The 17,964-nt window shown below is 48.3% G+C and overlaps 1 protein-coding gene across 5 annotated transcripts in view; it reads right to left on the bottom strand.

Annotated features, from left to right (window-relative positions):
* The window catches only part of LOC119956855 (neogenin-like), a 224,733-nt gene that overhangs the window by 70,654 nt on the left and 136,115 nt on the right, over window positions 1–17,964 (bottom strand). For all 5 annotated transcript variants that reach the window (XM_038784366.1, XM_038784367.1, XM_038784362.1 and 2 more), the window contains exons 5-7: window positions 16,520–16,656; window positions 8,164–8,318; window positions 5,507–5,627 (exon numbers count right to left, since the gene is read on the bottom strand). In XM_038784366.1, the coding sequence (XP_038640294.1) occupies window positions 5,507–5,627; window positions 8,164–8,318; window positions 16,520–16,656 (413 nt within the window). The remainder of the gene's footprint in view (window positions 1–5,506; window positions 5,628–8,163; window positions 8,319–16,519; window positions 16,657–17,964) is intronic.

The raw sequence follows: 17,964 nt of genomic DNA, 5'->3' as shown, positions 1-17,964 counted from the left end.
TCCGAGCCGGAGCACTTTGCAAGTAAATAAGCACCCAATGGAAATGGACACTGGTGCTTCTGTTTCCGTTATGGATCTCTGCACATTTCAGCGACATCGCAAGGGGATTTTGCCACTGCAATTGCGGGGTAAAAATAAACTTTATTAGTGTCACAAGTAGGCTTACATTAACGCTGCAATGAAGTTACTGTGAAAAGCCCCTAGTCGCCACACTCCGGCGCCTGTTCAGGTACACTGAGGGAAAATTCAGACTGTCCAATTCGCCTAACAGCACGTCTTTCAGGACTTGTGGGAGCAAACCGGAGCACCCGGAGGAAACTCACGCAGGCACGGGGAGAACGTGCAGACTCCGCACAGACAGTGTCCCAAGCCAGGAATCGAACCCGGGTCCCTGGCGCTGTGAAATAACAGCACTAGCTACTGTGCCACCCACCAGAGCGAGGTTGGCTAACTACACAGTGGAACCACTGAAGATCGTGGGGACCGCCGTAACTCCGGTGATGTATGGGCAGCAGTTGGTTCATCCTCCTTTGGCCATGGTGCAAGGACTAGGTCACAACTTGTTGGGTAGAGACTGGTTGAGAATCCTAAAGAGCGACTGGCAAAAATTGAGCACCAGGCGTCTCTACGACTTCCTGGGTAAATACCCTGAAGTATAACACGACGGTCTGGGCAGGGTAAATGGCGCCAGATCCCATATCTATGTGGATCCCGCTGCTCCACCCCCCGGTACTTCGAGGTGATCCTATTCCGTACGCTCTGCTGCCAAAGGTTGATGTGGATCTGCGCTGCCTGCAGGATTTAGGGGCTATCCACTCTGTTCTGTTGACAGAAAGGGCCACACCTGTGGTGCCAGTGATGAAGCCCGATAAAACTGTCCGGCTTTGTTAGGATTTTAAGCTCACCGCCAACAGAGCCTCGAGGCTGGACCAGTACCCGGGTCAAAGATTTATACACCAGATTAGCTGGAGGCTGCCCATTCCCGAAGCTGGACATGGGCCACATGTACTTGCAGTTGCAGGTGGGCCTTGACCGGGAATCCAGAAAAATTACACCAACAGTAGCCATCGGGAATTGTTTGCATATGCCCCCTTCCATTCAGAGTTTCATTGGTCCCCACAATTTTTCAACGAGTGATGGAAAACATCTTGCCGGGCTTGCCGAAAGTGGTCGGCTATTTGGACGATGTACTGATTACTGGGTCCGTGGAGCAGGGGCATTTGGCGAATCTCCAGGAAGTGCTCCGGTGCTTTGCTCATGTGGGCGCCAGGCTGAAGTGCAGTATGTGTATTTTCCATGCCAAAGCTGTGACCTTTTTGCGCTACCGGATGGACAGTGGCTGCCTGCACTCGGTAGAGGATAAAGTTCACGCCATAAAGCGGGCCCCGACTCCATGGAACGCCACTGAGCTCTTCTCCTTTTTGACACTAGTCAATTACTTGAGACAGTTATTGCCAACCTGGCCAATTTACTGACTCCACTCCATGAACTGCTGAGGAAGGACCTGGCGCGGTGCTGGGAAGGACCAGGAGTGGAGCTGGGAAGGACCGGGAGTGGTGGTGGGAAAGACAGAGAGTGGTGCTGGGAAGGACCGGGAGCGATGGTAGGAAGGACCGGGAGTGGAGCTGGGAAGGACCGGGAGCGGTGGTAGGAAGGACCGGGAGTGGTGCTGGGAAGGACCGGGCGTGGAGCTGGGAAGGACCGGGCGTGGAGCTGGGAAGGACCGGGAGCGGTGGTGGGAAGGACCGGGAGCTGTGGTGGGAAGGACTGGGCGTGGAGCTGGGAAGGACCGGGCGTGGAGCTGGGAAGGACCGGGCGTGGAGCTGGGAAGGACCGGGCGTGGAGCTGGGAAGGACCGGGCGTGGAGCTGGGAAGGACCGGGCGTGGAGCTGGGAAGGACCGGGAGTGGTGCTGGGAAGGACCGGGAGTGGTGCTGGGAAGGACCGGGAGTGGTGCTGGGAAGGACCGGGAGCGGTGGTGGGGTGTTTCTCAGGATGCAGTGAGCAGAAGATAATAGTAAATATTTCTGTGCCGCCAGCCATGATTCAACATTTGTACTGATGCCGATAGCTGCCATTGTCAATACTTCACAGGAGTGGAATTAGAGCTGCACTTCTTAAAATATATACATATTTTTATAAATCTGTTTTTAAGCTAACCAGGGATGCTGGACTTTCTAAATAAAGGTACAAAGTACAAAAGAAAGGATATTAAGGTGACCTTTATGAAACACTGGTTTCGCCTCAGTCTTGTCTACAATCCCGGGCATCACATTCTCAAAAGAATGTAACGGTTTTAGCGAGCATGCAGATGAGATTGGCAAGATGGCGCCTGGGATGAGGGACTTTAGTTATGTGGATAGATTGCAGAAGCAGAGGGCTGTTCTCCTTAGAGAAGAGAATGTTGAGAGGAGATTTGATAGAGGTGTTCAAAATTACAAGCAGTCGAGACAGAATAAAAAGAGAAAAACTGTTCCCATTGGCAGACGGATCAAGGACCAGAGGACATTGATTGAAGGTAACTGGCAAACGAACCAACAAAGTGGCACGAAGGAAAACGGTTTTGTGTTAGACAGCGAGTGGTTAGGATGCGGAACGCACTGCCTGAAATACTGTAATGGTGCAGGCAGGTTCAATTGTGACTTTCAAAAGGGAATTGGACAGAATGAAGTTACAGGGCTCCAGAAATATTCCGGCTACACAATTAAATTGCTCTTGCTGTGGGCCAGAATAGAATGACAGGCTGAGTGTCCTTCTGTTGTGTGTCCATCCCATGGTTTTATTTCATAGTAAAAGGCAGACTATAAGTGCTACACCAATCTCAAATCCCAAGATGCCAGTCAATATTGTCAAATCAATATTTCATTACGCCCAAAGTCAGACTAACTCTAACTTGCACTTATTTCTCTTTTGTCGCAATGTTCTTTTTCTTTATTCCGGGAACAGGTTTACAATCCGCAGCAAGTATGAAGGGGAAACTGGCCCCGGACAGCAGCTCATGCTCCGGGGGGGGAGGTATGACCCTGCCTCTGGGTCCCATTCACAGTCCAGCTTTTATATCCAATTCCTTGGTCTCCCAAACAGCGCCGATGTCCTAACCATTCTTTCAGTGACAGAGATACAAATTTAATGGGGACCACAAGAGAAAAAAGCCAGAAACAATTTCGGCAGTCAGGGCAGCACGGTGGCGCAGTGGTTAGCACTGCTGCCTCACAGCGCCGAGGTCCCAGGATCGATCCCGGCTCTGGGTCACTGTCCGTGAGGAGTTTGCACATTCTCCCCGTGTCTGCGTGGGTTTCACCCCCACAACCCAAAGATGTGCAGGGTAGGTGGATTGGTCACGCTAAATTGCCCCTTAATTGAAAAACTGAATTGGGTACTCTAAATTTATTTTTAAAAAACAATTTTGGCAGGAGAGAAGGACAAGGACATGCCCAAATGTTAGAATGTATCACAGCGAACAGATCTTCACTCAACCCTGCTCACCCCAGTAAACAAAAGCTGCCTCTGCACCCTGCTGGGACTGGGAGCCAAGATGCCTGCTCCGTCCTCACTATACTGCCAGGCTGGAACAATTCTTGGTTCCTTGGACTGGGGATTCATATCCCTGGGGCTATAACCCTCAGAGTTGGGGCAGGGTGAGGTTGGGGTTCGACTTCCTGCAGGTCTTACTTTTCAGAGAAATTCCTCAGTGTTCAGGGAACTCGCGACTGATAAAGACAACGCGATAGCAGATCAGGGAATGGATATTAAAACGGCCAATCAATAAACTGAGAGATTTATATTGGAAATTGAACAGTAAATCAATGCACTGAGTGATTATAGGAATGGGGCTAGATTCATCGCCAGTCACAACGTCCTGATTCCACTCCATACTCACTTCCCTCTGAGAATAACAAGGACTGTATTTGACATTTTCATTCATTTTAGTAACACAATGAAACACAAAGTACACAATAGTGTCCACGGTTTTACAGTGGCAGCCACGTTATTACTGAAAATAGCAAAGAAAGGAAATCCCAATCAGTGTGAATCCACTGAGAGTTTCTGAGAGCAGGCTGTGTCGCTCTCACCCAGTGACGATGGACTAAGACACAAACACAAATGGGCAGAGCAGAGACATGCACACATGCATAAACATGCACACATATAAATCAACTCATTAATATCTACTGCACCACATAATTGGATTAAATGCTATCACAAGTTGTGCTTTCAGTGGTCCAACCGGTTTATCCAATGAGTTGCTGAGTTGTACAGGTGAAGGAAATTTCACATTTAATCCCCAGTCAATGTTAAGTTAACTAATGTCAGTCGGGGCTGCAGTTCCGATGTTTCAACTGGTCTCAATAGCCTGGACTATGGGGCAAGGTGGAATTAGCCAGGAATCCTTGACTGATCAGTCACCAGCTTAAATTACCCACTTTTTAAAGAAGGTTACTTTTCCTTCCCTCTAGTGCTTTCCTGTTGCCGCCGTTTGCTGCCCCAGTGAGTTTACACAAATTCCAGTTGCCCATTCTCCTGTCAGTGTGTAAGGATAGCAACAGGTTCTGTTGTGATGCTGCCGCAGTCAAACAGGCCACTGGCATTGACCGTTTGGGCTCACAAGTGGAGCTGACCGCTTGGGTGAAGTGCTGAAAGGAACGTCTGCGGAGCCACACCCTAATGAGTCAATTGGAAAGCAGAAAAAGAACTGGATACGAAGAGTCAATAACACTGGTTGGGTTAGCAGCCCGTCACTGCCTGGCCTGACCTGACCTGACCTGACCTACTGTCTGTTGCTGGAAAGAATAATCTCACTGGGTGAGTGGAATTATCTCAAGTCGCTCCTTGCAAGGCCATTCAGACAATGCATCATACTATTACCATCAGGAAACGGGGGGATCGTCATCCAACCTCCTGTCACACCATCAGGAAATGTTGTTGCAGCTTTAGCAGCCAGTTTGCACGAGAAGGTCCTCCAGCTAGAGCACATGGCATGGATAAGGAGGTCACCAGCGAATGGTTTGTCCTCTAACCAGTCGTAGCCAAGTGGAGAAGGGGCCCTGGCTTGCCCAGGAGGAAGTGGAGGTGTTCACCACCTGCTAGGTACTTTTTGGCTGTAGTTGAAGGAGACGCTGGCAGAAGCATGGGGGAAAGAATTTTGCACAAACTCTCTCTGGGGCACCGAACTGTCACAGAAGGAAAGAAAGTAGGAAGCAAAAATAACCTTCTTTCAAAAGTGGGTCATTTAAGAAAAGATAGTCCTTGATGGTGCGGTATCTGTTCGAAGTTCTGCAGAGTCAGTAGCCTCTCCACATACTGCATACTGAATACATGTACAAGCTGTTCTTAGCCCAGAGCAAGCAGAGCTGTTGCTGAAAGCAGTACTGTACCATCTGCCTCACTGCCGCTGCCACCTGTTTCCTATTTACCCTGACTGCCAAGTCCTGAGATCTGACAGTGTCCTGTGGGCTCTCCTTCCTTGGCAGCACCTGGCATCTACGTCTGTGCTGCTTCTCACTTACCATGCTCCAGGATGATGAGCTGGGCGCTGGCCCGTTCATTCCCTACGTCGTTCTCCGCCACACACTGGTACAGGCCTTCGTCGGACTTCACCAGACCAAGAACCTGCAGGTTCCGCTCATTCTGAAATGCAAAGAGCAATGCTAAAACATTACCTTCCACAGATTTCCCAAGCTGGGGAATTCCTCACCTTTGGCACCTCTGAGGAGGTGCACTAAGGATAAGGCACATTGTCAGAGCAGAACAGAGGTGAGCTTGTGCATTGTAAGTGCCTCGTGGTGTTTGATGCCAACGCTGGGGTGAATAATAAATATTTCATTCTCCAAAGAGCTTAAATGCTGCATGACTATAATAGTCAATAAACGCCCTGCTAATTAGAACCCTGATACTGTCAATGATCACAGAACAGAAAGAAAATTGCCACAGTCACCAAGAATTCAAGGGATGCAATTCCTTTTAAAAAGGTATCAGGGGTGTCACGATGGCACAGTGGTTAGCACGGCTGCCTCACAGCGCTGAGGACCCGGGTTCGATCCCGACCCCAGGTCACTGTCCCGTGGAGTTTGCACATTCTCCCCGTGTTTGCGTGGGTCTTGCCCACAACCCAAAGATGTGCAGGGTAGGTGGATTGGCCACGCTAAATTGCCCCTTAATTGAAAAAAAGAATTGGGTACTCTAACTTTATTTAAAAAGTAAAATAAAGAAGGTATCAGAACAGTCAGGAAACCAAAGTTTCTTATCAAACACCAGGCTTTTCACCAACTGGAGGTAAAGGTTCCCCACATGTGTGGTGTGCTGGTAAGCCATAATTTCACAAGTTTGTTTCCCAGGTTGTGCTGAGTTAGATGGTCAGCCAGGGCATGGAGTGGGTGTGCAACAACAGGCCCCAGTGCTCCCAATGCTAAGGAGGGTGGTGAGGGAGCAGGGAAAGCAGCCAAGGCTCCTGGTCTTGTTCATTGTTTGGTGATCCCTGAGAAAATACATTTGTGTGTACAGTAGACGAACAAAGATCACACACTCCACAATCTAAATAGCCCACCAAAACACACCGTCTAACCCCACTTGGTGCCTTCAGGAGAGGAGATGAGAAATTGAGAAATGACACACAAATCCAAAGTTAGTAACATGTTATTTGTGTTTTTAACGAGATGAACATCACTGAATGTATAGAGATTTGGCCAGAAAGGTTATCCGATCTAAAACTAATTCAGAATATCGGGCAAGGAAGGTTTGCTGAAGGACAGATGCCAGAGCTGGTCCTGTGCACTAAGAGCAGAACCAATGCAAAATCCAAGCACTGTTGTCCAGACTGAACCCAAGAGCTGTACATTAAGGATTCAGGATTAACCAGAGGCACAGCCACATACCCAACCACACCCAATTCACTTGTCAAGAATCTAAGGGGGATATCGCATTATTGCTCTCCCAGGTGAGGTACCAGGTATAGCTGTCCAGTAGAACAGTCTGTCTGATATTTATATAACTCATTATAAATACTTCTGACATACCAACACAGTCAGAAACATATTCTACCTCCTCTTCCACCAATACTAACATGGTTACCATCTATAGGAGAACAGATGTAAGAAACTGGGGCCTTGGCTAACCAGGTATTTTCTGAATAATATAACACCCCCTAAAAGGTTTTCTAAAAAGGCAACAATTTGATAAGCAGTCTGTGGAGCAGGCATCCTGTGTGCCCCCTTTTCTGTGCAAGTGTTTAGAAAGGACCAGGATATGACCCTCAACATGACGTAAACATAACAACCGAACAAGGGGGGTGTAACCATCCTGACATTGTGCACTTGTCCAGTGTCCACTGATCGGAATAGTTCCGACAGGTGATTGACACTGAGTAAGCTGCCAGCTCCCCCAGCAACTCCACACGGACAGTGACCCAGAGCCGAGATCGAACCTGGGACCTCGGCGCCGTGAGGCAGCAGGGCTAACCCACTGCACCACCGCGCTGCCCCAAACTGTTGTTTCTTAATCCACTTAATAAACAATCTTAAAGTTACTTATGATTCAGGACAGCACTGTTGCCTCGCGACCAGGCTCTGGGTCACTGTCTGTGTGGAACAAAGAAAAGAACAAATAAAGTTTGCACATTGTCCCCGTGTTTGCGTGGGCCTCACCCCCACAACCCAAAATGTGCAAGTTAAGTGGATTGGTCACACTAATTGCCCCTTAATTGGAATTTATTTTTTAAAATTACTTCTGATTAGTTGACTGCCTATTTAGGTATCTGTGGCCCCTGAATCACTTAAGATCTGACACAGGGAAAAGCTGTAAATATAGTTGACCAGGGAGTCCTTGTTTTGGGAGTTTACTCTCTGGATGTTGTACGTGTAGTATTGTTGTCGAAGTTAAAACCATTCTTGTCATACGTTATGGCAAATATCAGGCAGGAAATTAAAGCCATGTGAATTTTTACTGCTGTGCTGGAAATATAACTTTCTGAGCTTCATATGTGGTGTGAAGAGGCCGAATCTCTATCCGCCTTTTACTGAACAGGACAGGATGTAACACAATAAATGGAAGCATGGACAGAAATCGTTAGCATTATCAGCATGGGGATTATTGGGAATTCAATGGAGGGCGAGGAATGCAACACGTCCACAGGAGAGGCTGGGGGAACATAATCCAATCATTTACTTACAACAATCTTGAAATAATCACTGGGGATCACCATGTCTCCATTCTTTATCCATTTCACGGTGGGCATTGGTATTCCGGTCACTTCGCATTCAAACACAATGTCCATGGACTCGTGAGCGTAAATGTTGACTGGACGATTCAGGAAGTGAGGGGGAACTGTAAAAATATAAGATCAGAGTGGTAAAGAGCCCGCCCCAACCACCAATACTTCACCATGTTGAAATCCCTCCCTCGGATTTCAGGGAGATGTAACAGTAAAGTGTGGGCGAAATGTTCAATCTACACCCAGTTGAACTCAGCAGTACAGCTAACTATAGGTTCCTCATCCTCTCGAACTTGGATTGTGTTTGATAAACACTCTGAGCTGTATGACACGGAGGTGAAATACTGACGGTTACTATATTATCGCTGCTTGCTTTGGGAGCAATTTACGGTGATGAATTACGACAATCACATATGGAATGTGTCACACATTAGAATCTGTCAACTTCAGGCCGATTTTGTTCCCATGGAGTCTTGTTTCAGCAAAATAAACTAGAATAGGTCCAACACTTACAACTGTCACAAGGAACCCTAGTCACCAGGGACTCGAAACTGGCACGGCACAAACTAAAATCAGAGCAAGAATTAAACAAGTCCTTTGAAAAACAAGGGGCTGGATTCTCCGCTCCCTGACACCAAACGCGATTTCGGCGACGGGACGGATAATCCGCTTTGGCGCCGACATCGGGAGCGATGCCGGTTTTCCGCCCCCTGAAAATCGACATACTCGTGGAGTACGCCACGCCAAATATCCACCGCCTCAGGCCATTGCCTGAGGCCCGGCCCACGATGCTCCATCCCTGACCAGCCGAATTCCTGACGGTGTGGGGCTCTCATGGTCCCACCGTCGGGGATCCTCGGGTGGCAGCTGCGGACTCAGTCCGGGGCCGCCACAGTCGGGGTAGGGCTGATTGGCGGGCAGAGGGGGGCTTTATCCGGGGCTGGGGGAAATGCGGCCGGGCAGTCCAGGGTGGGCGGTCCGGGGCGCATGAGCGGCTGATGCGGGGCACTATTTTGCAGGTCCAGGTCCGCGGGCTGTGTCCACCATGGAGCACGGCACGGCCACTACAGGCCGCCGCCATGTACAGGTGCGGCCTCTGACCCGGAAGTGCCATATCGGCAGCTAAAGCTGCGAGCTCCAGATGGCTTCCTGCTAGCCCCCAGCAAAACGGGGAATCTGTGGCCTTTTGACGCCAGTTTTCCTGGTGTAAAAGACCAGAGTTTTCACCAACGTTTTCACTGAAAGCCCCTCGAAGACTTGAAAGGTGGAATTGAATGCAGGTGACAGGGACTCATAGCCACCAGCTGGAATGTGGGTGAGACTCCCGCAGTCCCTTCTTTGGGGGGGGGGGGTCTGCCAGTATTGTCAAGTTTGGCACTTAAGTGGCACATCGATCAGGGGCCGGCAGCTCCTCATTGCCATAAGCTACTGGCAGAGTACCCACCAGAGGGCCAGGATCTGCAGTGGCCCAGCCATAGGTGAGTGAGGGTAGGATGGTGATCCCTGAAGGTGGAGTGGGGTGGGTCAGAGGCAAGGCAAGGGCGTGGCTCTGGGGAGGCACCCCTTTCCCAATGCCAAGTCCGCCAATCAGGCAGGGTGAACCCCTTAAGTGGGCATCAGTTGTTCACTTAAGGGCCACAGTTGACAGCAGGATGGGAAGGACACCCATAATCCTGTCCAGTGTTAGTCCGGGCAGAGGCGTGAAACACCATTACAGGCTGTAAAATGTGACTGCAGAACAGACAAGATTATCGGGCAGAGAATGTCGGTAACAAGCAGCGGGAATCAGCACACAATGGGCTGTAATGAGGTTGGTCATGACTGCCACATGTTTACTAATCAGAACAGACCTGCAGATTGGCTGGAGGAGACAAAACACTTGAATCATTTACGGAACAATGGAATGTGGGGGTGTTTATGTGGAGTTTTCTGAATCAATGAATTAAGAGGAGCTGAATAATCTTCCACAACTGTAATTATCTTGTAATCCTATTACTCCCACTCAACATTTTCATCTTATTACAACATTAAGAAAGGATTTGTTTATCAACACCTGCAGCGCCAATCTAAGGTCAAGTCATCGTTTGGTCTCTTATAAAAGCTGACGGACAAATATATCGGCCTGGACTCCCTGGTTTAATCCTTGACCATACCTTCATTAGGCTCAGTTGCATCTTAATGACTGGCACAACCTGTTGCTATAGCTACTAATTACTCATCATTTGTATTAAATCATTAGCGTATGAGACAGCTGCAATGGACAAATTGCAAATCTGGTCAAATGTATTTGTGCAGAGGGAGTTCCTATAGTCTAGAGCACCTGGTCTGAAATCACAGCGGGATTGTTAGCTGGCTGATGGAATGGTTCGCTTTAGACCGCAGCATGCTCATTTATTTGAACAATTTGTCTTGATTCTCAGATCATTTATTGATCTTTACACAAACAAGGCCTGTTAGGGCATGGGGAACGTTGATGAGACAAGCGTTACCTTCACCCTGTGCTCAGGTTAGGGAGCAAGTGGGCTCCCCCCACAGCTAAAAGTTAAAAGTTAGCACTGTTACACATTCACATTGGGATGTGGGGCTGATTTGTCAGTCCAAGTCCCTGTTCTATGTACTGATTACACCAGTCGTAAGCATTCATTAAAAAGAATTGACAACAGCCTCCTCTGCAGAGAGACCTTTCCCTTTAGCCCAGGAAACCTGCTATTAACTAGACTGTGAATTATATTCCAAACTGTTGACGAATTGATAAAGTGTCACCAGGTGATTACATGTCAAGAAAGTGCAGCATTTCACGTCTAAAAGGCCAGGTTATGAAATTGCCAGCAATTCAGCTAAGTGAGCCATGGACACAACGTAATTACTCCAGATGAATTCAATCATCCTGCACATCGCACATGTAGAAGATACACAGGGCAGTCAGATATGAGAATCCAGCCTTTAAAACATGGCTTTCACAGGGAGCAGGAGAGTTCAAAGGACAAAAGGGGGAAATGTGACTAAAATTGTTCCAAGTTCCTGCTACCCGAATACTTAAAGTCGGAGATACAGAGAATTTTTTTCGTGAATCTTTGAAATCTCATCCTCAAAAGGCGGTGGGAGCAGAGTGCTTGAATATTTTTTAAGACGGGGTGGATAGATTCTTGGAAAGCAATGGGATAGGTGGGAATGTGGAGTTGTGGTTGAAATCAGATCCGTCGTGATCTTACTGAATGCGCCGAAGTTTCGAGGGTCTGAGTGGCCGATCCTTGCTCCTAATTCATATGTTAGTATGAATACTGCATGTTATTTTTACAAAGGGACATGAGAGAAAACCAGGAACAAACCGAGGCCAGGATTTCGTGCTCGCCTGCCAGCGAGCTTTTAAACAAGAGGGAACGTAAAATTGAAGGAGCTGGATTGCCTCTGGGCTCCCGCCCGCCCCGAGCTCACAGCAATTTCATCCTGGGGCAGGACACCAGCCCTTGTCCCATCTGAGGCCCTTAAGTGGCCAATTATTGAAGCCTGAGATGGGTGCGGGGCATTCAGAGGGGGCCGGGATCCGGGTGGTGGGAAGGCAAACCCGCCACCTGAAATATTCAGGCCATGTAATTTACTGATCTTCGGTTCTGAGGGAATTGCAAGTCACACAGACGCACATGAACATGTGGAAAGGTATTGCTTTAAATTTAAATCCCGAGATTGATCTAGAATTCTAGGGCTGAATTTTATTTGGTGCTGTTGCCATGGTCCTTGAAGGCCTCCCCATTGGTTAAATGGACGGGTGGGGGGAGAGTCCATCCACAAGCAGAGAACTGTCTGACAGTAATTTAATGCTGGGAACAGCTTTAAATCCTTTAAGGCGAGACGTTGGGAGTTAGGAGAAGGGCGGGGTGCTGGGGGCGGCATGTAGAGGGGCTGTTTAGCACACTGGGCTAAATCGCTGGCTTTGAAAGCAGACCCTGCAGGCCAGCAGCACGGTTCGATTCCCGTAACAGCCTTCCCGAAGAGGCGCCGGAATGTGGTGACTAGGGGCTTTTCACAGTAACTTCATTTGAAGCCTACTCGTGACAATAAGCGATTTTCATTTCATTTCATTAGAGGATGACTCCGCATAACATGAGCTTCCAAAAGCGAGATGTTTGCGATCCAGGCTAGAGGACAGGAGAAGAGACTGGGAGAGCTGCCGCATAGAATGGTAGGGAAGAGCTTTCAATATCACTGGCCCGGAAATGGGAGGCACTGCACAAGTTAAACCTATCCCGGCTGGTAGAACAAATGGAAGGGGACTTTAAGAGATGGGACATGCTTCCACTATCACTGGCGGGGTGGGTACAGACCGTGAAAATGACGGTCCTCCACAGATTTGTGTTTGTCTTTCAGTGCCTCCCCATCTTCATCCCAAAGGCCTTTTTCAAGCGGGTTAATAAGATTATTTTGGGCTTTGTGTGGGCGGGTAAAACCCTGCGAGTGAAGAAAGTGTTGCTGGAGCGCAGTCCGGGGGGGAGGGGGGGGGGCGCTGCCGAACATCTGCAACTACTGCTGGGTGGCTAATATAGCCATGATTAGGAAGTGGGTAGTGGGGGAGGGGTTGGGATGGGAGTGGATGGAGGCGGCGTCATGTAAAGACACCAGTCTGGGAGCACTGGTAACGGCACCTCTGCCGTTCTCGCCGGCCCGATACTCCACAAGTCCGGTGGTGGTGGAGGCTCTGAGGATCTGGGGGCAATGAGGAGATATAAGAGAGTGGAGGGAGCATCGGTTTGGACCCCGATTTATAATAACCACAGGTTTGTACCGGGTAGGCTGGATGGCGGGTTCCGGAGTTGGCAGGGGGCAGGAATTAGAAGGATGGGGGATCTATTTATAGACAGGAGCTTTCCCAGCTTGATAGTTTTGGAGGATGAATTTAAATTGTCAGCAGGGAATGAGTTTAGGTATTTGTAGGTGCGAGGCTTCCTGAGAAAACAGGTGCCGGTCTTTCCGCTGCCGCCACGGGGGATACAGGATAGAGTAGTTTCCAATACCTGGGTGGGAGAGGGGAAGGTATCGGATATTTACCAGGAGCTTTCGGAGGCGGAGGAAACTCCGGTGGAGGAGCTTAAGGGCAAGTGGGAGGACGAGCTAGGTGGAGAGATAGAGGCGGGTCTGTGGGCGGATGCCCTAAGCAGGGTTAATAGCTCCTCATCATGTGCCAGGCTCAGCCTGATACAATTTAAGGTAGCCCACCGGGCACTCATGACAGCGGCTAGGATGAGCAGGTTTTTCAGGGTAGAGGATAGGGGTGCGAGGTGTGTGGGAAACCCAGCAAATCATGTCCACATGTTTTGGGCATGCCCGAAGCTTAGAGGGTTTTGGCAGGGTTTTGCTAAGACAATGTCCATGGTGCTAAAAACACGGGTGGTGCCGAGTCTGGTGGTAGAGATCTTTGGAGTGTCGGAAGAGCCGGGAGTTCAGGGGGCGAAAGAGGCCGATGTCTTGGCCTTTGCCTCCCTGGTAGCCCGCAGATGGATCTTATTAATGTGGAGGGACTTCAGGCTTATTTTTAACCCTAACCCTCAGCCCCCGAGTGTAGAGACCTGGGTTAGTCAGTCTCGAGAAAATAAAGTTCGCCTTAAGAGGATCAATGTTAGGGTTCACCCGGAGGTGGTAGCCGTTCGTCAACTTTCTCAGGGAAAATTAAAATGTCAGCAGATGCAGTATTCCCGGGGGGGGGGGGGGGGGGGGGGGGGGCGGTGCCCACGGGGTCACTCACTGCAACACCAGACAGCTCAGGGGCCGGTGGATCGCTGGCAGAAAGAACATCTGCTGGATCGTTGCTGCCTCCTAACCTGTCGGCAAGGAACTCAAACTCCATTCCCTAAAGTGAGTTTCTATGAAAGGTTTGTCATTTAATTCTTGCTCAGAATTGTTTGTGCAGCGTCACTTTCCAATCTCTGGTAGCCAGGTTTCTCGTCAGTTGTGAACATATTTCACCCTTTGCTTAGTTAGCCGATTACCACAATGTTATGATTGTCAAACTCACCGTAAACACTGAAAACGAAGGTCGGGAAATTCAACCCCCAGCAGACCTCAGACTTTCCACTCAAACACCCAGGTCAAGTGACCAGGAGCAGAGCACCTTCAAGAAGAATCCCAGGCAGGGAACAGGGATGGGTCCCAAATGAAGAGTTCCAGAACGGGGACCGGGACAGGGAAAGATCCCAGTTCAGTTAAAAGGGAGAGAAGATAAACAGGCTCTGGACAGGAAACGGGCTGCAGGAAGCAGTGAAGAAGGCAGCTGAGGTTTGGTGACTCCATGTTGTGGGTTAAGGTTTAACTTTGGATCAGTCGTGTTCTGCTTCGCCTGGCTGGAGGAGTGAAGTTGTGCTTGCGTGTTAGTATTTGAGTGTATGCTCGGGAATCTCAGGAGATGAGACTAGAACCCTTTGCTGTAGGCCGTTGTCGATGGTCGTCCAAGTTGGAGCGACGTTTGCAGAGAATTCCCGGGTTAGCTCTTTGAAGGTCAGGATTGGAATCCCAAGTGAGAGAGACAGAGTTTCAGCGAGATTGGCTGACTCTCCAATCACTGACGTCTGGGTGGGTTGTGTTGAAATTGCTGGACTCTATCTTGGTTGCATCTGGCATTTATTGTGTAGTATGGTTTGTTTGACCCAGTTGCCTGTTAATTCACATTGATTCCTACTCACTCGGAAAGTTAGAACATAATATCGATGTTGTAAATTGTTTTCAGCATTCTGACCTTAAATAGTAAAGTTTATTTTCAAAACCTGTGGAATATTGTGACTTTTTCTTTATTGAGTCTTAAATTTCAAATTTTGTTCAGTTTAAACAAAATGTTATTGGTCCCGAACCGGATCATACCAACCATCTGGGGGTCCGGCCAAGGATCATACCAACCATCTGGGGGTCCAGCCAAGGATCATACCAACCATCTGGGGGTCCGACCAAGGATCATACCAACCATCTGGGGGTCCGGCCAAGGATCATACCAACCATCTGGGGGTCCGGCCAAGGATCATAACAATACTCAACAAGCAAAAATAAGCCTGAAGTCGACACACTCTAATGTGTGACACTTCCACGTGTGATGGTCTTAATTCATCACTTTAAACCACTCCTGCTGCTAGCAGCAGTGATAAAATAACCTTCAGAATTTCACCTTAATGTCACACAGCTCAGAGTGCTCATCAAACACAGTCCCAGTTTGGGAGGACGGAACCTGTAACGATACTGCTGAGTTCAAGTGGGTGTAGATTGAAATGTCACAACCTTCACTGTTAGATGCAGGGTCACTCACCAGTACTTTATTAAATGACCATTCACCAGCGAATCCCGGGGCACTGCAACCAGGCTAATCAACTACGCTAGACATCAGAGTGGAGCCTGTCGCTGCCCCGAGCTGATGGCCGTTTCCTAGTTGGGATTGAGGTATCAGGACTCCAGCTGATTTTCTCTCCCTAGCCTGAGAGATCCGAAGGTTCAAACCACTGCTCTAACTCTGATTTAAAATCACTGAGCACAGATCAGGGTGGGAGGTGGGATCAAGGGAGGAAGGAAGTGGGAATACTGTGCACAGATTAACGCTGTAACTACCCAGAGACACAGAAAGAGCACAGCCACCACCTCCAACATGCTAGATATGCTGAGGGAGAGCTACACTCACAAATAACACCAGCAGGTTCGATCATCAGAGATTGGAAACTGGCACTGCACAAAAAAAAAAATCAGAGCAAGAATTAAACAACAAATTTTTCCAGGAAATCACAGCCAGGACTCTAGATTAGTTTTAGGGTTTAAGTTTAAACAAACATTTGGACCAGCACTAAGGTGGGACTGTGCTTCTGCAATGTACAAAATCCCTTCCACCAGCAGAACTTTCAGAACAGGAGGGCAGCTAATCAGCAAAGAAAATTATTATTTCTGGTTCCAGGTTCCAAAATAACTGAATCAGACAAATGGGCACAAACCCTAAATCCGACTCAAACGAGAGCGAGAGGGATAGCGGGCTATCTTTGTAGAGATTAAGTAAATTTTGCAGAGGCTTGTGTGGATATAAAAATTAGATGTTGGGGCAAATGGTCTGTCCTGTATGACCCCATCCGCACACACACAAATAAACTGTCATACCTTCTCTCTGTGCAATCATCCCACAGACCTTAACTTCGCAGGTCTCACATTCCATTGCCCAAAGCTCGCTACATTCACAGGGAATGAGCAGTGGATTGATTCTGCGCAAACATTCGCAGGTAAACTAGCAAAATTAAGAATTATTGGAGAAGGCAACAGAGAGGGTGCCCAACAGGCTCAATTCCGTACTCAGTTATCATACCTTGAACACTGAGCTCTGCCTGTGCATGCAGCGTCTCATTGCCAGACTCTGCGATACAGTCGTAAATCCCAGAATCGTCCTCTGTGACATCACTGATCTGCAGGCTGCCACTTCCAACCAAAGTGAACTTTTGGAATCTGCGGCATTTAAACAGACATTAATTAGCAAGAACACAGCATCATCAGATGACAGAACACCTCCTGAAAATAAACTGAAAACAGCAAGTGTAAAGACAATAATCTTGTTAACTGGTGAAAATCCTCCCCCACAACCCTATCGCCTGCTGAGTCAAAATCCTAGAACTTCCGCCCTATCAGCACCAAATGGGTGCCTGTATCAAACAGACCACCACCTTCTCCAGGGCAACTAGGGATGGGCAATAAATGTTGACTTTGTCAGAATTGTTTAAAAATCTCTTGATGCTTTGGATCATAATATGCCATTAAACTGCTCTTCCTCCGCGACACACGCCATGTTCATTTACCGTTAATGCGAAAGGGGAGCCTGCTTAGTCCTCACTATCTCACTCCAATCAGGTTTACAGGAGGAGAGGACAATGCGCATATCAGGAGTTCAGCCAGTTCCTTTGTGCCGTCTTCATCATTATGAGAATGGGAAATCCAACTTCACACATATTCGTCGCGAATGGCAATAGCAACAAAATGCTTGTTTTACTCAGCATTGGATACTCCTGGGAGATGCTACTCTAGAATGCTGACAACCTCATGGACCTTGGCATATTTTAAATGTGCTGTTACAGGTCAGGTACAGCAGCGTAGTCTTTTCATTTGAAGTCAGCGGCAAGTTAATAACTGACGCTGGGGTCTCAACCTCAAAAGGAATTTTTAATCCACCACTTCTCTTTCAAAATCAGAAACTTCTCCTCTCATTTTCCAGTACTTTCCTGTGTATAACACACATGGGCTTTGCATGAGTTGAGCACAGGGCTAAGGAGCTGGTTTTGAAACCAGACCAAGGCAGGCCAGCAGCATGGTTCAATTCCTGTACCAGCCTCCCCGAACAGGCACCGGAATGTGGCGACTAGGGGCTTTTCACAGTAACTTCATTTGAAGCCTACTTGTGACAATAAGCGATTTTCATTTCATTTCATTTCCTTATTTGCATTGGTGCAATTGACAAAACCATCCATCAAGAAATCATCTTAATATTGCTTTGTTCCTGAGTTAAGTTCCTTCTTTGCCGGCTGTTCACCAGAGGCCTTGGAGCTAACACTAGAAGTGCTGTGTCCTGCCGTGGATTCCCCTGAGTAACTCTTTCCAGTAGATTCAGATGTGAGATCCTGGTCAGTAGGCACACTACCCATGTGTGTCTCTGGCCTTCTCATGCTTGTAATAAAACAATCCATCTTCACAGTCCTCTTGCCTTGTTGGCTAGCAGATAGAAAATAGAAGACGCTCTCCTCTGTGATTTGGTGCCAAAAGCAC

This window comes from Scyliorhinus canicula, chromosome 24 (genome assembly GCF_902713615.1).
Source record: "Scyliorhinus canicula chromosome 24, sScyCan1.1, whole genome shotgun sequence".
Lineage (NCBI taxonomy): Eukaryota > Metazoa > Chordata > Chondrichthyes > Carcharhiniformes > Scyliorhinidae > Scyliorhinus > Scyliorhinus canicula.
The sequence above is the reverse complement of the archived record's forward strand: the minus strand, read 5'-3'. Positions and strand labels throughout refer to the sequence as shown.